We start from the raw sequence: 18,070 nt of genomic DNA on the forward strand, positions 1-18,070 counted from the left end.
ACATGAACTGAACTCTCATTTTAATATGGTGAAACCATTCCTTTAAAAGTGTTTTTTTCAAAAGAAACATGAAACATGAGTGTAACCATATGTAATAGCAGGCATTTTCTGGTGTTTTGTGGTTAAACTGAGCATGTCGAGCATAACACGGCAACCCAGTTACCCACAGATCGACAGGCAAGAAATGTTTTAACAATTAAAATGTTTTTGTAAAGCTTACATTCAGTTGCTACTCAATGTTGCACACAAAAAGTGTATTTCCCCCTGTCGCAACAGGATTTATGGCTGATTTAAGATTAAATCGTCAACCCTGTTACGGTCAACCCTGTTACTTAATTTAGCACTTACAGTGGCTTGCGAAAGTATTGCGAAAGATTTTTGGGGGGTTTGTATCATTTGATTTACACAACATGCCTACCACTTTGTAGATGCAAAATAATTTTTTGGGTGAATCAAACAAGAAATAAGACAAAAAAACTGAAAACTTGAGCGTGCATAACTATTCACCCCCCCAAAGCCATTTGCTTACCTTTTGCAGCAATTACAGCTGCAAGTCTCTTGAAGTATGTCTCTATAAGCTTGGCACATCTAGCCACTGGGATTTTTGCCAATTCTTCAAGGCAAAACTGCTCCAGCTCCTTCAAGTTTTTATTTTTTTATTTTTTTTATTTAACCTTTATTTAACCAGGTAAGCCAGTTGAGAACAAGTTCTCATTTACAACTGCGATCTGGCCAAGATAAAGCAAAGCAGTGCAATAAAAAACAACAACACAGAGTTACATATGGGGTAAAACAAAACATAAAGTCAAAAATACAACAGAAAATATATATATACACTGTGTGCAAATGTTGCAAGTTATGGAGGTAAGGCAATAAATAGGCCATAGTGCAAAATAATTACAATTAGTATTAACACTGGAATGATAGATGTGCAAGAGATGATGTGCAAATAGAGATACTGGGGTGCAAATGAGCAAAATAAATAACAATATGGGGATGAGGTAGTTGGGTGGGCTAATTTCAGATGGGCTGTGTACAGGTGCAGTGATCGGTAAGGTGCTCTGACAACTGATGCTTAAAGTTAGTGAGGGAGATAAGAGTCTCCAGCTTCAGAGATTTTTGCAATTCGTTCCAGTCATTGGCAGCAGAGAACTGGAAGGAATGGCGGCCAAAGGAGGTGTTGGCTTTGGGGATGACCAGTGAGATATACCTGCTGGAGCGCATTCTACGGATGGATGTTGCTATGGTGACCAATGAGCTAAGAACACGACTGCACTGCTACGCCATCAGTTGGATGGGTTCTGCAGGTGTACAGCAATCTTTAAGTCATACCACAGATTCTCAATTGGATTGAGGTCTGGGCTTTCACTAGGCCATTCCAAGACATTTAAATGTTTCCCCTTAAACCCCTTGAGTATGCTTAGGGTCATTGTCCTGCTGGAAGGTGAACCTCCGTCCCAGTCTCAAATCTCTGGAAGACTGAAACAGGTTTCCCTCAAGAATTTCCCTGTATTTAGCGCCATCCATTATTCCTTCAATTCTGACCAGTTTCCCAGTCCCTGCCGATGAAAAACATCCCCAAAGCATGATGCTGCCACCACCATGCTTCACTGTGGGGATGGTGTTCTCGGGGTGATGAGAGGTGTTGGGTTTGCGCCAGACATAGCGTTTTCCTTGATGGCCAGAAAGCTCAATTTTAGTCTCATCTGACCAGAGTACCTTCTTCCATATGTTTGGGGAGTCTCCCACATGCCTTTTGGCGAACGCCAAACGTGTTTGCTTATTTTTTTCTTTACTTTAAGCAATGGCTTTTTTCTGGCCACTCTTCTGTAAAGCCCAGCTCTGTGGAGTGTACGGCTTAAAGTTGTCCTATGGACAGATACTCCAATCTCCGCTGTGGAGCTTTGCAGCTCCTTCAGGGTTATCTTTGGTATCTTTGTTGCCTCTTTGATTAATGCCCTCCTTGCCAGGTCCGTGAGTTTTGGTGGGCGGCCCTCTCTTGGCAGGTTTTTTGTGGTGCCATATTCTTTCAATTTTTTAATAATGGATTTAATGGTGCTCCGTGGGATGTTCAATGTTTCGGATATTTTTTTAGAACCCAACCCTGATCTGTACTTCTCCACAACTTTGTCCCTGACCTGTTTGGAGAGCTCCTTGGTCTTCATGGTGCCGCTTGCTTGGTGGTGCCACTTGCTTAGTGGTGTTGCAGACTCTGGGGCCTTTCAGAACAGGTGTATATATACTGAGATCATGTGACAGATCATGTGACACTTAGATTGCACACAGGTGGACTTTATTTAACTAATTATGTGACTTCTGAAGGTAATTGGTTGCACCAGATCTTATTTAGGGGATTCATAGCAACGGGGGTGAATACATATGCACACACCACTTTTCCGTTATTTATAAATTTTTTATAAGTAATTTTTTTCATTTCACTTCACCAATTTGGACTATTTTGTGTATGTCCATTACATGAAATCTAAATAAAAATCAATTTAAATGACAGGTTGTAATGCAACAAAATAGGAAAAATGCCAAGGGGGATGAATACTTTTGCAAGGCACTGTAGGCCTCTCAATTCCTGAAAGGAAAAGACTGACAGTAAATCATCACTCCCAAGAGCTACATCAGTCATCTCCCCACAGTATTTGCTGCAAATGAGAAAGGTTGAGGTACCATAATTTTCGGACTATAAGCCGCGCCTTTTTTCAAATTTTTCGACCCTGCGGCTTATATAACGGTGTGGCTAATCTTTGGATTTTTACAGCTAACGGCCACTAGAAGACCTCCTAAATCTATGGATTTTACAGGTTACAGTCCACCAACTTTAACTCTATGGGCTCTATGACCGGTCCGCGCCCCCACCTTTAAACGGCGGGCTCCAGCAGGAAAAGCTGGAGGCCGGAAAAGAGTGAGACAGGTAGCGCGCAAAAGTAAAAGTGGAACCGAGAGTGGTACGAGAGACAGAACAAGAGACAGAAAGAGAGCAAGACAGACAGACATTACGAGAGCGAGACAGTTTGTCTCTTTCCCGATAATCCCCTCTGTGCATGAACCCTTACATATGGTAATTAAACATTAAAACACCTGCGGCTTATAGTCCAGTGCGGCTTATATATGTACACATCATTCAATATCATTCAATTTAGCTGCTGCGGCTTATACTCCGGTGCGCCTTATAGTGCGGAAAATACGGTACATACGTTAGCTTTGGGAAAAGTCTGGAAATGGTCTGGATTTTTATGAAGCATGCAAGCACCCTGATATTTTACGAAATGAGTAAGGGAGTCACACTGTTCACAACCTCAGTAAGACACCAGTCTGAGTCAGAAGATGATGAGGAGACCATTGTCAAAGGACTCAGGATGTATAAGGACAGAGAGGTAGATTATTAGAGAGAACATTGACATTCAGTACATTTGAATACTTATTTTATTATACCCATAATTTATACAATTATTTATGAATTCTCAGGAAAAAGGATGAGCTGACTGAATCTCAAACAGAAGATGAAACTGGTAATTTTGAGCCAGTTGGGATTCCATCTCCCACAAACTCAAACCTTGATGTCTGTGAAGATGTGCAGGGAACTGAAAGTCAAGGAAAATATGAAATGGACAATATCACAGATAAAGATGTAATTTCGATGCAAATGGATCCCTCCTCAGAGCTGTCAGACAATAGACTCACAGATATGGATGCAGACACTGAAGAACAGAGTGAGACAGAGGAAGTAAAGGACGAGACAAGTGATGTATCCAATAAAGGTAACATGACAGGCGAAGAGATGAATGAAAGAGCTGCCAAAGAGGTATGCAAGTCTGAACTTGAGCCCAGTGAGGACATCTCACTCGGTGGACTTTCAAATGTAGACGTATGTGCTGAAGAACTGAGAAAGACTGAAGAGGGAGAAGAACAAACTTCTCAGGAAATCAGCACTGGTGATGATGCAATTCTTGGTAGCTCAAACGAAGAGAACCACAGTAGTGAATTTGAACTTACTCAGGAAGTCTCATTCACTGGACTTACCAATGTAGATGTATGTGCTGAAGAACTGAGAGGGACAAAAGAGAGCGAGGAAGAAGGCACTGCAGAGGATGGCCTCAGTGAAGGCTTCAAAGATCAAGATCTTGCTGATGCTCAGGAGAGTTCAATATCGCTCATGGTTGAAATCAGTGGACCATTATCACCACATTATCATCAAACTGAATCCCCTGAACCTATTCTACAGGAAACAACTGACAATTCAGGGGGTGTTTCAGAAGAGGAAGGAATAGAGAATCTAATTGTTTCCACAACATATACTGGGGAAACGCATGAAGTTGCGCCCTCCATTGATGATGCCTCCAGAATCTTGTCAGACGATGAAAGTGTTTTAGGTGATGATGAAGAACAAAAGGAGGAAAGTCTAGTTCAGATCAGCACTGAGGAGGTGCCTAAAACCCTTGAGGTCAAAATGTATGAACAGCAGCCAGAAGAGGAAGGTCCGGTCGAGGCTTCACAAACTGAGGCAGAACGACCAGATGTTGTGTCTGAGGATGCTGAGGAAGAAACAGGCCTTGTTGGACATGATACTCAAGACCTTGTTGAACCTAACACTGACATCGAAGGGGAAGCGGAGGCAGTCACTGCTGAAGCTGAAGCTCAGATAAAGGTAATGGAGCAGGACGCTGCTGATATAGAAATGGAACAAGATTACAAATCTGATTCCAGTGATTCAAGTGACGAGGATGAGGAGAAAATGAGTAAGGTGAACGTCAGCACTCCTAATCAGCAGGCCTCTGAAATAGAGCAGAAACCAGAGGATGAAACTGATTATGAGAACAAAGATATAAATAAGAAGGAAATGGGTGAAGACATATCTCAGCAGGATTCTACTAAGATAGAAAATAAGCAAGAGAATGATGCTCCTCACATCAAACATGATAACACGGAAATGGGGGAAAAATACATTTCAAACACATATCAACAAGATCCTTCAGCGATACAGGGAGAAGCTGGTCAGGAGAACGAGGTTAGACCTGTAGAGCTGCAGCAAGAGGACGCTGGGAAAGAGACAGGGGACACAGCTGAGCAACAGGAGGAAACAGACGCATTGGAGTACAGGGAAACTGAACTAAAAGGACTTGGCAAAGAGCACACAGTTACCCCATTTCAGGACACAGAGCAAGCTGATGACAACCCAGAGCACATACCAGAGGGAGACATAAAGGACAGCGTGGACAAGACTTATGACAAGGTAAAGTTAAAGTGTTCTGATGATTTTTTATGTACGGTACAGTCATTTACCCACTATCGTTCAGTATTTTGTTTATCCATTGCAGGTTTTATATAATGACACAGGTCAGTTTGGAGTGGTCATAACGCCTAGAAAAGCTGTGTGTCAGCTACATCTGACTGTCGTTGGGCAAATCCATGTAGCAAGCAGGCATTTTGTTATTGCAAAATATAGCACTTCGATTATACAGTGTACGTATAAGTTTGGCATACAGTATAACCACACTTTTAATGGAAACATCTTCCCTAACAGACAGTATAGGCAGTATGCTAGTAGTAGCAGCTAATGCAGACTATTCACCTGGTTCAGAGATGAACTCTAAAGAAATGTGTCCTTTGCAGACTGCTCCCATTCCTGTCCCAAGTAGCCTGTATTAAAAATAAACCCTTCAAGGACATCTCTGATCAACAACACTGCTCTGTACCTCTCCACTCGGGGTCTCCAGAGAGAGGTGATTGAAAATGCCCCCAAAATAGTTCCGCTTCCTCATGATGGCGTGTAGGGACTTGGAATGTCATCATGAGGTACATAATCTACCATTCATCTTAAGCTGACACATTTCAAGTAGCAATCTTTTCAGACACAAATCACTGTGTGTGGGTGTTATGGTTGGGTGATATAATTATAGTATTGTCTATCGACAATGATTACATATACACTGAGTGTATAAAACATTAGGAACACCTTCCTAATATTGAGTTGCACCCCCTTTTGCCCTCAGAACAGCCACAATGTGTCGGGGCATGGACTCTACAAGGTGTCGAAAGCGTTCCACAGGGATGCTGGCCCAATGTCCTTTGGGTGGTGGACCATTCTTGACACACACAGGAAACGGTTGAGTGTGAAAAACCCAGCAGCGTTGCAGTTCTTGACACACTAAAACCGGTGTGCCTGGCACCTACTACCAATATTTTGTATTGCCCGTTCACCCTCTGAATGGCACACATACACAATCCATGTCTCAATTGTCTCAAGGCTTAAAACTCCTTCTTTACCCTGTCTCCTCCCCTACACTGATTGAAGTGAATTTAACAGTGACATCTATAAGGGATCATAGCTTTCACCTGGATTCACCTGGTCAGTCTATGTCATCAACCTGGTCTCAGAGCATTTTGTATTATTCTGTATGTAAAACCGAGACACTCCATTAGTATGATGTTACGTTTCATATGGTATGTATAGATTTGTGGATGTCCATCACCCATTTCGTATGATATGTTATGAATTAGAATTCGTATTATATGTTACGAATTTGCAAAACATACAATATGTTCACAAATTTGTAATACCTGCTCTATGTTACGAATTTGCAAAACGTATGATATGTTACAAATTCTAGCTAGGTGGCTAACGTTAGCTAGCTGGGTAACGTTAGCTAGGCTAGGGGTTAGGGGTTAGGGTTAAGATTAGGGATACGTTTAGGAGTTAGGTTAAAGGGTTAAGGTTAGGGGAAGGGTTAGCTAACGTGCTAACTACAGTGCATTCGGAAAGTATTCAGACCCCTTGACTTTTTCCATATTTTGTTACGTTACAGCCTTATTCTATACATGATTGAATTGTTTTTTCCCTCATCATTCTACACACAATATCCCATAATGACAAAGCAAAAACTGGTTTTTAGAAATGTTTGCAAATGTATTTACAACAACTGAAATATCACATATACATACGTTTTCAGACCCTTTACTCAGTACTTTGTTGAAGCACCTTTGGCAGCGATTACAGCCTCAAGTCTTCTTGGGTATGACGCTACAAGCTTAGCACACATGTATTTGGGGAGTTTCTCCCATTCTTCTCTGCACATCCTCTCAAGCTCTGTCAGGTTGGATGGGGAACGTTGCTGCACAGCTATTTTCAGGTCTCTCCAGAGATGTTAGATCGGGTTCAAGTCCGGGCTCTTGCTGGGCCACTCAAGGATATTCAGAGACTTGTCCCGAAGCCACTCCTGCGTTGTCTTGGCTGTGTGCTTAGGGTTGTTGTCCTGTTGGAAGGTGAACCTTCGCCCCAGTCTGAGGTCCTGAGCGCTCTGGAGCAGGTTTTCATCAAGGATCTCTCTGTACTTTGCGCCGTTCGTCTTTCCCTCGATCCTGACTAGTCTCCCAGTCCCTGCCACTGAAAAACATCCCCACAGCATGATGCTGCCACCACCATGCTTCACCGTAGGGATGGTGCCAGGTTTCCTCCAGACGTGACGCTTCGCATATAGGCCAAAGAGTTCAATCTTGGTTTCATCTTGTTTCTCATGGTCTGAGGCCTTTAGGTGCCTTTTGTTAAACTCCAAGCGGGCTGTCATGTGCCTTTTACTGAGGAGTGGCTTCCGTCTCGCCACTCTACCATAAAGGCCTGATTAGTGGAGTGCTGCAGAGATGGTTGCCCTTCTGGAAGGTTCTCCCATCTCCACAGAGGAACTCTGGAGCTCTGTCAGAGTTACCATCGGGTTCTTGGTCACGTCCCTGACCAAGGCCCTTCTCCCCCGATTGCTCAGTTTGGCCGGGCGGCCAGCTCTAGGAAGAGTCTTGGTGGTTCCAAACTTATTCCATTTAAGAATGATGGAGGCCACTGTGTTCTTGGACCTTCAATGCTGCAGATTTTTGGGTACCCTTCCCCATATCTGTGCCTCGACACAATCCTGTCTCTGAGCTCTACGGACAATTCCTTCGGCCTCATGGCTTGGTTTTTGCTCTGACATGCACTGTCAACTGTCGGACCTTATATAGACAGGTGTGTGCCTTTCCAAATCATGTCCAATCAATTGAATTTACCACAGGTGGACTCCAATCTAGTTGTAGAAACATCTCAAGGATGATCAATGGAAATAGGATGCACCTGAGCTCAATTTCGAGTCTCATAGCAAAAGGTCTGAATACTTGTGTAAATAAGGTATTTCTGCTTTTTAGTTTGAATACATTTGCAATAAATCTATAAACCTGTTTTCGCTTTTTCATTATGGGGTGTTGTGTGTAGATTTATGAGAAAAAATCAATTTCATAAATTTTAGAATAAGGCTGTAACGTAACAAAATGTGGAAAAAGTCAAGGGGTCTGAATACTTTCTGAATGAACTGTAGTTGCAAAGTAGCTATTAAATGGGAGTAAGTAGTGGAAAGTTGCTAATTAGCTAATGCTAAAGTTGTCCGTGATGATATTTGAACTTGCAACCTTTGGGTTCGCGTTATACAATTCACCCCAACCAACTTTTGTTTTTGCCTTAAGTGCCCATCTGTCTTATGTAACCATACCAAACGTAACATATGATACTAATTTGATTGTCCCTGATATACATTTACTATCTTACGTCTAGTCTAGGAGACCAGGCTGATGTCATGGAAAGAGCAGGTGTTCCTAATGTTTTTTACACTCGGTGTATATCACGGACACACCTTAGATAACAGACACTCCTTAACTATCTTGTGTCTAGCTGTTTTAAAAAACAGGTTATATTCCCTATTCTTTCCATTCGATAGGCTATGAATATGATTTTGGGCTAGGCTACGCTCTCATCATTTTTTGATGGCATGGCTTTCTCCCGATCAAAAAAATGAATGAATCTAACAGAGTTCCATCTCTTAAAGTTGTTTGTATAGCCTTTAAACGCAAGGTAGCCAGGTGACTAATAATGAGAGAGAACAAACAATATCAATAGCCTATAGAAAAATCGAATGACAAGTTTAATCAAGTTTAATCTTATTAAGAAATAAATTATCCGTGCGGGGGCGGAAAAAGCTGCAATAATCTAGCCTCTGACTAGCCCTATCATAAAATCTTTAAGACAAGTTAAAGTTATGAACAGTAGCTTATTTCCCAAATATTCTAATAGCCTAAGAAGGTGTTGTCCTAAAGTTGCCACTTTCAGAAAGAACAATAATGAAAGTCGGAGTCTATAGGCCCAGTCATAGACTGTTCTCTATCACAGCTTTATGAGAGATTGAACAAACAATATTAAGAGAGGAGGATAAGGCATATTAAACAATTACTATCCAGTTCTGGAAAATGTAGACTTTGCTTCTATCCAGCCCATGATTTATAACTTAACGGCAAGACATTCCTCATGTGCGCACCACACAGACACAGACACACACAAACCTGTTCCATGCTGAAGCTTCACCAGAAAGGAATATTAGAAAAGATTTGCCTGCACTTAGCCTCTGGCTTTCAACAACATTAGGCCTATCTTTCGTTATGATTCGTCCAGTTGTAGCATGCGATTTCTTGCTATAGCCCATCCAACCCTAGTGCGTGTGTTTGTTTGTGCATAGCCTAATATATTTGATCAGAATTTTCAGTGCCAAGTTCTGTTTGCTCTTGGTAATTCCAGTCTAAACGATCAATGAGCCCTAAACAAGATTTCTGAGCTAATGTGAATTGCATGATTTGGACTATTCCCACTGGGCACAGACATCAATTCAACGTATATTCCACTTTGGTTCAACGTAATTTAACATTTACATTTACATCATTTAGCAGACGCTCTTATCCAGAGCGACTTACAATTTAATTGAAATGACATGGAAACAATATTGATTCAACCAATGTGTGCCCATTGGGTTGTCACCAATAACCCATTTGATATCTTTGGGCCGATGTGGTCTTAGGCTGGTAGGTAGGGAGAGTAGGATTTAGAGGGATGTTACCATGGAAACTTGCACCATCCATTTCCCCTCTTGGTCTTATCAGGGAAAGTCTGGAAGATGGAGATGCACATGATGAACTACCAGCAGATAGCTTGTGCATATGGCTTGTGGGCTTGTGGCAAAAAAACGGAGAAAAGGGAGACCAGTTAGTTTTTATTCATTGGAAGATTTGTATTTTGCAACTTTATTTATCTGCATCATATCCATCCCCTCTCTCTTTCTCGTCTTTAAATGTAGGTCATCTACTCTGACCTATACCAAATGTCTTGTCCAGTGATTCTGTCCACCTTTCTGCTCTTCTATATTCCCAGGGACATTGTGACTGATCTCTATCCGTAGGTAAAGTGCAGTTTAGTCACTTTGTACTGTACTCATCCTTAAGTTGGTTTTGATAGATTAACAAGGTGAAAATGAATGATTCACCCGTAAAGTCAAACATACACGTGTTGCATATCCCAGAAACACACATACACATCACAACCCAAACCAAAGAGAATCGTACATTTCTAGTTGATAACATTGATAACAACAGACCATAAGAAATGATCTTATCTCGAAGCTGAAACGAAGCATGACCAGATGGGTTTTTGAAAGATAATATATTGACATAATGGGATGAAACAGGGGAGGCAGTCATGTCAGACAGGAACACAGACAAATGGATGTGTTTGCTGTTTCTCCCTCTCCTCCCTGTCTCAGAGGCAATGAGCGGGGGCGCTGGTGGCAGCTGGGATCTGAACGATGGAAAGGGTTTTTTGTTCTCTCTCTAATTGTGTACAACTGAGCAATAATTTAGTAACCAGTACTACATGAACATGTCTGTACATTGTGTGCATGGTTTCTCTTGGGTTTTCCAGTTACGTGAATGAAGTATGTATGTGGTACAGAATGTGGCATGTGCCAAATGGGACAGTATGTGGCATGTGCCAAATGGGACAGTATGTGGCATGTGCCAAATGGCCAGACACCATGGGTTAAAGTGGACTTTACGGTGTCATAACTTACAATTATCACTTAAAAGATTTTTGCAATGTCTGAGACCCTTAGTTGTTGACTTTGTCATATACTGTACTTTGAGGTCAGGTAAGTCTTTGGAGTGAGGGGTACAGTAGGTCTGTGGTAGGTCTGTGGGAGCACAGCAGGTTATCAACCTTAATGAGACCACATGGTTTGTGTGCTTGCAGGAGGTTGTATCGCACTCTCTCTTTCTCTCTCCCACCCGCTCTCTCACACACTCTATGCAAGCGTATACTAGTGAGCATAAAGTGTCTGTTAGCGGGAACGAGACGTCTCTAGTGGAGACACAAGATAAATCTTTCTCGGTCAACACTGAGTATAGGCAAAAGGCATTTTAGGTCAGTTCATCCGAAGACTGTCATCTCTCAGATTGCTCATCATGGACTGCCACATTGTGAGTATATGCTTGAAATTAATTGTGTTGTGGAATGTATTGAACTAATGTCTAACAAGTAACTATAAAAAACGATTCCTTCGTTACAGCTTTTTATCAGAATTACAGCTTTTTTATATCATTCTAATTGGGTAGTGGATTTAGTAAAAGTCTTTTATATATGTGTTGACAGAGCTTTATATTTTAGGAACCCTCAGAAAATCATTTGTTTCCTTGTTATGGTCTTTTGGCTTGCTTGTTTCATTGAGACTCAGACTAAAAGTCCTGAAAACTCCAGCTGTCTGATCTACCAGGTGTCCACTGCACCTGCTTCAGCTTTCACAAAGCAACTTTCTGCCAAATTAGTCCTATATTATTTGCATATGGATTGGTTGAAATGCTTTAAATTGATACTTTATGAATATCTATGGTGGAGTGATATTGATAGCCGTAAAGACTATAGGTTGTTAAAAGTATGAGTATGTCTCTTTTTTTCATTGATTGTAAGTCATTTGAGTTTATTGAGATGACACATTTAGAGCCTACTGTAGATTAACCCCTTGAAGAGCTAGAAAAACCTCACGCCGGAATTAAAAACACTCCTGTCTTTCTGCTGCTGTAAGATATGCGAATGTTGGCATCCTACTCAGCTGTTAGAGCTAAGCTAATGAATGCTAGCTGTAATGCTATCTGTAAAAGTGGGTGGTCACACTCCCACACTAAGGGGTTTCACTGAGGACACACTCAAATACATCTCCTTACAGTGCAGTGGGCTGTCCTTGTGTCGCCGATGCACCAAATTGTTAAGAGGGGATGAGCAACTGGTGGGATGCAGCGGACGTGTTTGGATGATTGCTGACAACTATGTCACTGTTCTGTAACCACTTGTGAATAAGGAGATTTCTACCTCAGCCACCTACCCACCACTCACCAAACCAGCTTTGTGTATTCTGCCAGTAATAAGCTACATGGTGTACAATGGTGCTGTCTTTGTGTTATGAGAGTGTCAGAGAGTCTGACAGATCTAAAGTTGAATTCCCTTTATGTTCTTCTCACTTTTGATGGACAGTCTGACTGACAGTCAACTTTTGAAATCGTGAATCACTTTGAAACCCACAGGAGCAGAGAAACATATTTCCTTTCTGTGCATGGTGTTGAGTGTCAGTTTAAGCAATTTGGAAACATTGTTTACATAGCAGTTACCCCGTTCCAGCTTAGCAATGGCAGAAGTTCAGGCAACTCCAGGAAAGATAGAGCTTCTGTCCGTAGAGTTACAGTGTGATTTAAGGGCTTTGGAGACTCTTAAGCCCTTGGACCCTTTAGGACCCTGAGGATGCAATTAAGGAGGATATTTCACTATAATTGACAACCACAGACCGCCTGATATCCACAGGTGTTGTCTTAAGGTGGATTTAGTCATTTTGGGCCCCTAGGCAGAGGTTAATCTGGGGCCCCTCCTCATGCGACATTACCTCAACCAAGCCCCCTCTCAATCACCTAACTTATCAGATATACTTGTCCTCCTATAGGAAGAATGCAGCCAACCCCAGGAGGAGGAGGACATCATGGACATACCTCTGGACGACCCCGAGGCCAACAAGGCAGCTGCAAAGATCCAGGCTGGCTTCCGCGGTCACATGACCAGGAAGAAGATTAAGCCTGCTGACAAGCCTGAGGGGGATGGGGATGAGGAGGTGAGCAGCAGTGGTGAGGCCCTCAATGGCAACCAGGGGGACACAGGTCAGTGACTCTAGTGTCCCCTGACACACACAGAGACACACACGTAGACCCAAACCGGTTTAGACTGGTATTAGCCTTGATATCCCCATCAGGACTATCAGGACTAATCTGGTATAGGGCTATGTCATCAGTAACAGTTATACACAAATTATTGCAGTGTATTTTCAGCTAGTAACTTTCACTTTGGACATTGGCTGACAAACCAATTATGGATCTGATGCTTGTGGCCCTGACATCCCCTACATCTTGTACATCCAGATTTGCACACTATTAACAGAGCAACAGGGCGACCATTTTGTGTCCATAACAATATTAAATGCATTTATTGATCTGTTTTCAACATCAAATTCATACATTGTATGTATAATACAGGGACACATGAAGGACCACCATTTAACACTGCTTGAAAGCAATTTATACATTATTAACTAGGTCTATTAAAGGCCCCTAATTAGTTATTTCAATGTAAGTAATGTGACACACTCCGTCCAATTCTTTAATCACTCCATAAAGGCTGCAGTGCCTGATTGAAATCTACAATTAATGTCTTTATGAGGTGATTATTAATGAATACTCCATTAGTTATGTTGTGAAATAGATGGATGCATTCTAATGAGAAATGTTGATCACAACTCAGACGTGTGAGAGGGTGTCGGTGCCCAGAACCATGAAAAATATGATCTAGATGTTCTGAGATAGTGTTCAAATATAAAGTGAATGACATGCTTTTCTATATAATCAACACCTTTTGGGGTGAAAATATATTTAGGGCAAAACTGTACAATTTGCACAAATAAATGTTGAAGTGGTTTGACTGATATTTTCATAGTTGAGCTCCAGTACATTTTTTGTCAGTTTCTGTTTATACATAACAGCTACTGAAATGTGAGTTTTTTGGTCGGTGACTGAAGCCTAGAGAATACTTCCAGGAATCAGTAAGTGTACATTGCAGCTTATTTTGTATTTTTTACTTACAGCACATATTATGCAAACAGGCAACCACCACTTCACTGGTTTGTCCTTTGTTTAATAAAAAATGGGACAGGACATTGTGGTGCGTTTACAGTGTTTATTGTGTCTGTTCTATTTGTTGGTGTTCATTTTTGTGTTGAGTGTGTGAAAAAATGGGACAGGGGTTAGAATATGTTCCAGGTCCAGTTGTTTCACCTCTACAGTACTTGAATCGTGTTTAGCCCCATCCTTGAGAAAAACCAATAAACGACTTTCCAATTTAAGCCTTCTCTGAGCGTCACCAACCCCCAACCCAGTTCTTGGTTGCCAAGCATCTTTATGTAGCAGTGTTATTTTTATCACCAGGTGCCTTATACCTCTGAGACACAGTAGAATTAATGTTCCTTGTCGTAGAGGCATGGGCCCGCTAAATCTCTCCCTCCTGGAGTAGCCTCTGCTTTTCACTTGGTTTATTGGTAACACTTCCAATGAATACAGTCTTTATAATGCATTGTAAGCTCATTTATAACACCAAATGAGCTATTCATAATGCATTCATTATAAGGAGGGTATTCATATGAAGTTTTTGACCAGGATTAATAAAACCAATCAAATCATTACAGTATGTTTTCAGTACTATCATGCTTATCACAACCTTTTGTGAGAAATCTCAATCTTGCACCTGTCATTATAGCCTTGCTGCTGTTGGGTGTCAACATCACTATGGAGTGTGAGTGAATAATGGCAACATGAATTCATCATTCCATCTGCAGTGCTAAAATCTACTTCTTCTTCGTCTGTTTTTAGAATCAGGAGGATCAGAGGGAGTAGAGAGAGATGACACATCTGTGCCGGAACAGTGAAGCCTCTGACCTCGATGAAGAGAAGAAGAAGATGAAGATGCATGGCTGTGGCTGTACCTTTTTTTTCAGGAGGAGCAACTTTCTATGTAACACAAAATAGCAGTGTATTATCCCGATTTTGGGACGCGTCATTTAATTTGTGAACTCTTTAACACTTTCCTGCTTCCAGTCCCAATCCGTGTGGATCGTCTTTGACCCAAATTTGCATCTCTCACTGCATGTCCTTGTGAAACTTCTGGTAGTGTGCTAGTCTAGAAGATATGTGAAGCTGATAAGTGTTTTCCCATGCTAAATGGGGCTAATTTGAGTTGAATATAAAGGTTGTGTACAATTATGCATTATGAATACACTTCAACCGCTGGAATGCTTGTTTCTGTGTTGTTTCAAGTGCTTGTATAATTACTATTTCATTATTTTTGGTGTACACAATATCGCTAAAAGGGAGGAAGAGACCCTAATTGATCATAGTCCCGAGTGGCGCAGTGGTCTAAGGCACTGCATCGCAGTGCTAACTGTGCCACTAGAGATCCTGGTTCGAATCCAGGCTCTGTCGCAGCCGGCCGCGACCGGGAGACCCATGGGGCGGCGCGCAATTGGCCCAGCGTCGTCCAGGGTAGGGGAGGGAATGGCCGGCAGGGATGTAGCTCAGTTGATAGAGCATGGCGTTTGCAACGCCAGGGTTGTGGGTTCGATTCCCACGGGGGGCCAGTATAAAACAAATATGTATTCACTAACTGTAAGTCGCTCTGGATAAGAGCGTCTGCTAAATGACTAAAATGTAAATGTAAAATCATTGTAAGGCATATTATTTAAGTTGATGATTAATTTATTGTTATCTAGATTTGCAGTATTTAAGTGTTGTGCACCATAATGAATAATGGAATTACTTTCACGTATTGGTCAGCATCACCATTTTCTCCAAATTAGATCTTCCAACACAGTAAGCATGCAGTACAATGTACTATAGTTTATTTGCAGATAGTACAGTTTTATCCTTAGAGAAATGGAGTCATATCCTCTGCTCCTACAGTATGTTTATGGGTACAGAATTTGTGTTTTATATAAACTGTTGATCTAAATCAGGTATTATCATCAGGGGTTGGAACCAACATTATATTTAAATCATTTCGTTCTGAACATAACTATTATTTTGTTCTTTCTGTTCTGACCTGCAAGATGAAGTTCTTAACTGGTTCTTACCCCCCAAAAATACCAGTTTATATCGTTAATTTCTGTTCCTTTTTTTTTTACATTAGCTCGACATTAAATTACTTCACCAATCAGTGCGGATAGAGCAGCTTGCTATGGAGCAGGCAAGCTGTAGTTGTTTTAGCATAGACAGCCGATAGTGCATGGGCGCTACCTGCTGCGTAGGCTACAGTTGTTTACATGCGCGATAGACGGGCAAGTGTATGGCGTGAGATGAGACTGATATTTTGCAGGTGGGGAGAGAGCGAGAGATGGTGGATGAGGAGGCTTGGCTTGAAGCGCTGGGCATTGTTATGACATCTGAATTAGGCCCACAGAATTATACCTACGGAGGAGTGGTTTCTATGGAGTAACTTTGAATGTCTTTGAACTTCCGAGAGTTGGCTTAAAGTTGGAGCTAGCTAGCTAGCTACCTAACAAGCTTGTGTGTGCAGAGTGGCACCATAATTAAAATAAACGTTTTACCTTTTTGTAGTTAATAAATCCAATGTGAAACGTGATAACTATAGTATCTGTAACAAGCATTTAAAAAGTGAATCCATTCTTATCTTAATTAAAAATCTCTCCCTAATTTCTGAATCACGCTTGTAACGTTAGTAGGCTACAGTAGACTAAGCTTCGGAGGGAGAGGGGCAGGTTATCTACTCATGCACACACTGGCAAAGATTTTCAGCTGGCAGGCAGACACTGGAATAGGTTTCTGAGTGACAGAGTGAGGGCATAGCCACCTGGTTGCATTATGTATGGGACTGAAGAAAATGTCTGTAACGTAAAATAACGTTATTAACGGGTTCCCATGCTTTTAATTATGGTTCTGTTCCAGAACAGTATAGATCACATTCTTTCCGGTTCTGATTCTGTTCCTCAAATGTTTTTGTTATTTCCGGTTTTCTGTTCTGTTCCCTGAACCGGTTCCAACCCCTGATTATCATCATGCTTCATGAACAGATTGAATTAAATCATTGTAAAGGAATAACAGTTGTGAATCAATAAATCCATATCAAATGTTTGTGTAGGAAATCATTTTCAGCAGTTCAGAGCACCATATATAATTCATGAGTAATATAAAAAAAACAAGTCTTGACCCTGACCCTTTCCCACTAAGGGATATGGTGATAGGTGTTTGAAAAAGATTAGTCATGTATATGTAGAAGCAGTGAGGTTATTGAGCTAGGATTATGGAATGATTCAATAATAACAGCAGTTATTACAGAACATGATCTATCACCAGATATTGAATGGTGTTTCATAGAATGCATCAACCCTAGTTTTAAAGGGAAAGTTCAGGATTTTACAACTTCATGTTAGATGAAAGTAGTCTAAAAACTGTAATCTGAATTTCCCCTTTAAGAGATAAATGGATTTCAAAAGTAATGTAGGGAGTGCAATCTCAAGACAGAACAGTTTTTTTTCACTCAACTAGTTTTTTTTCACTCAACGGTAATGCAGCATAAGCACAGCTGTTAATTGAAAAGTCTTCCCACCACTATGAAGCTGAAACACATGGTGACTGATCATCAGGAATAACTCATATCACATGACAAGTAGTAGACTGATTTTTTATGTTTGGTTGCACATACTGGTTTGATGAGCGATGGTTGAACATAATCTTTCCCCAGTTTCCATTCATGTTGCAGCTTTGAATATAATACATATAATGATTTTTCTCTGAAAACATTCTCATTGTGTCTCACATTTCAACAGGCGCTTCACCTGTTACACTGGTGTCAAATATCTTAGCATTTTACAAATAATAGTAATCATTAATAATAATAATTTATTACATTTATATAGCGCTTTTCATAACAATCTCAAAGCAACAAATGACAGGTTGTGTCAGCGATGTCCTTTACAGTGAATCTGTATGGATACTCCTTTAGTCGAAAACGTTACATTAATAGTCAGTGTTGTTTCATTGGCTGAGGTGCTCTTTCTGTTGCCTTTTCTCTCCATATGAGAAAAGAGCAGGGTTGAGATATGGAAGGAGGAAGCATAAGACTCACTCA

The 18,070-nt window shown here is 41.1% G+C and overlaps 1 protein-coding gene across 1 annotated transcript; it reads left to right on the forward strand.

Annotated features, from left to right (window-relative positions):
• The first annotated feature begins 11,188 nt into the window (after positions 1–11,188).
• LOC311105511 (neurogranin-like) lies at positions 11,189–17,073 on the forward strand. Its single transcript, XM_084147683.1, has 3 exons — positions 11,189–11,322; positions 12,831–13,041; positions 14,800–17,073. The coding sequence occupies exons 1-3, from the start codon at positions 11,308–11,310 to the stop codon at positions 14,853–14,855; spliced, it is 282 nt and encodes a 93-aa protein (XP_084003809.1). The 5' UTR covers positions 11,189–11,307; the 3' UTR covers positions 14,856–17,073.
• Positions 17,074–18,070: the final 997 nt, after the last annotated feature.

This window comes from Coregonus lavaretus (genome assembly GCF_964263955.1).
Source record: "Coregonus lavaretus genome assembly, chromosome: 30".
In the NCBI taxonomy this organism is placed as follows: Eukaryota; Metazoa; Chordata; class Actinopteri; order Salmoniformes; family Salmonidae; genus Coregonus; species Coregonus lavaretus.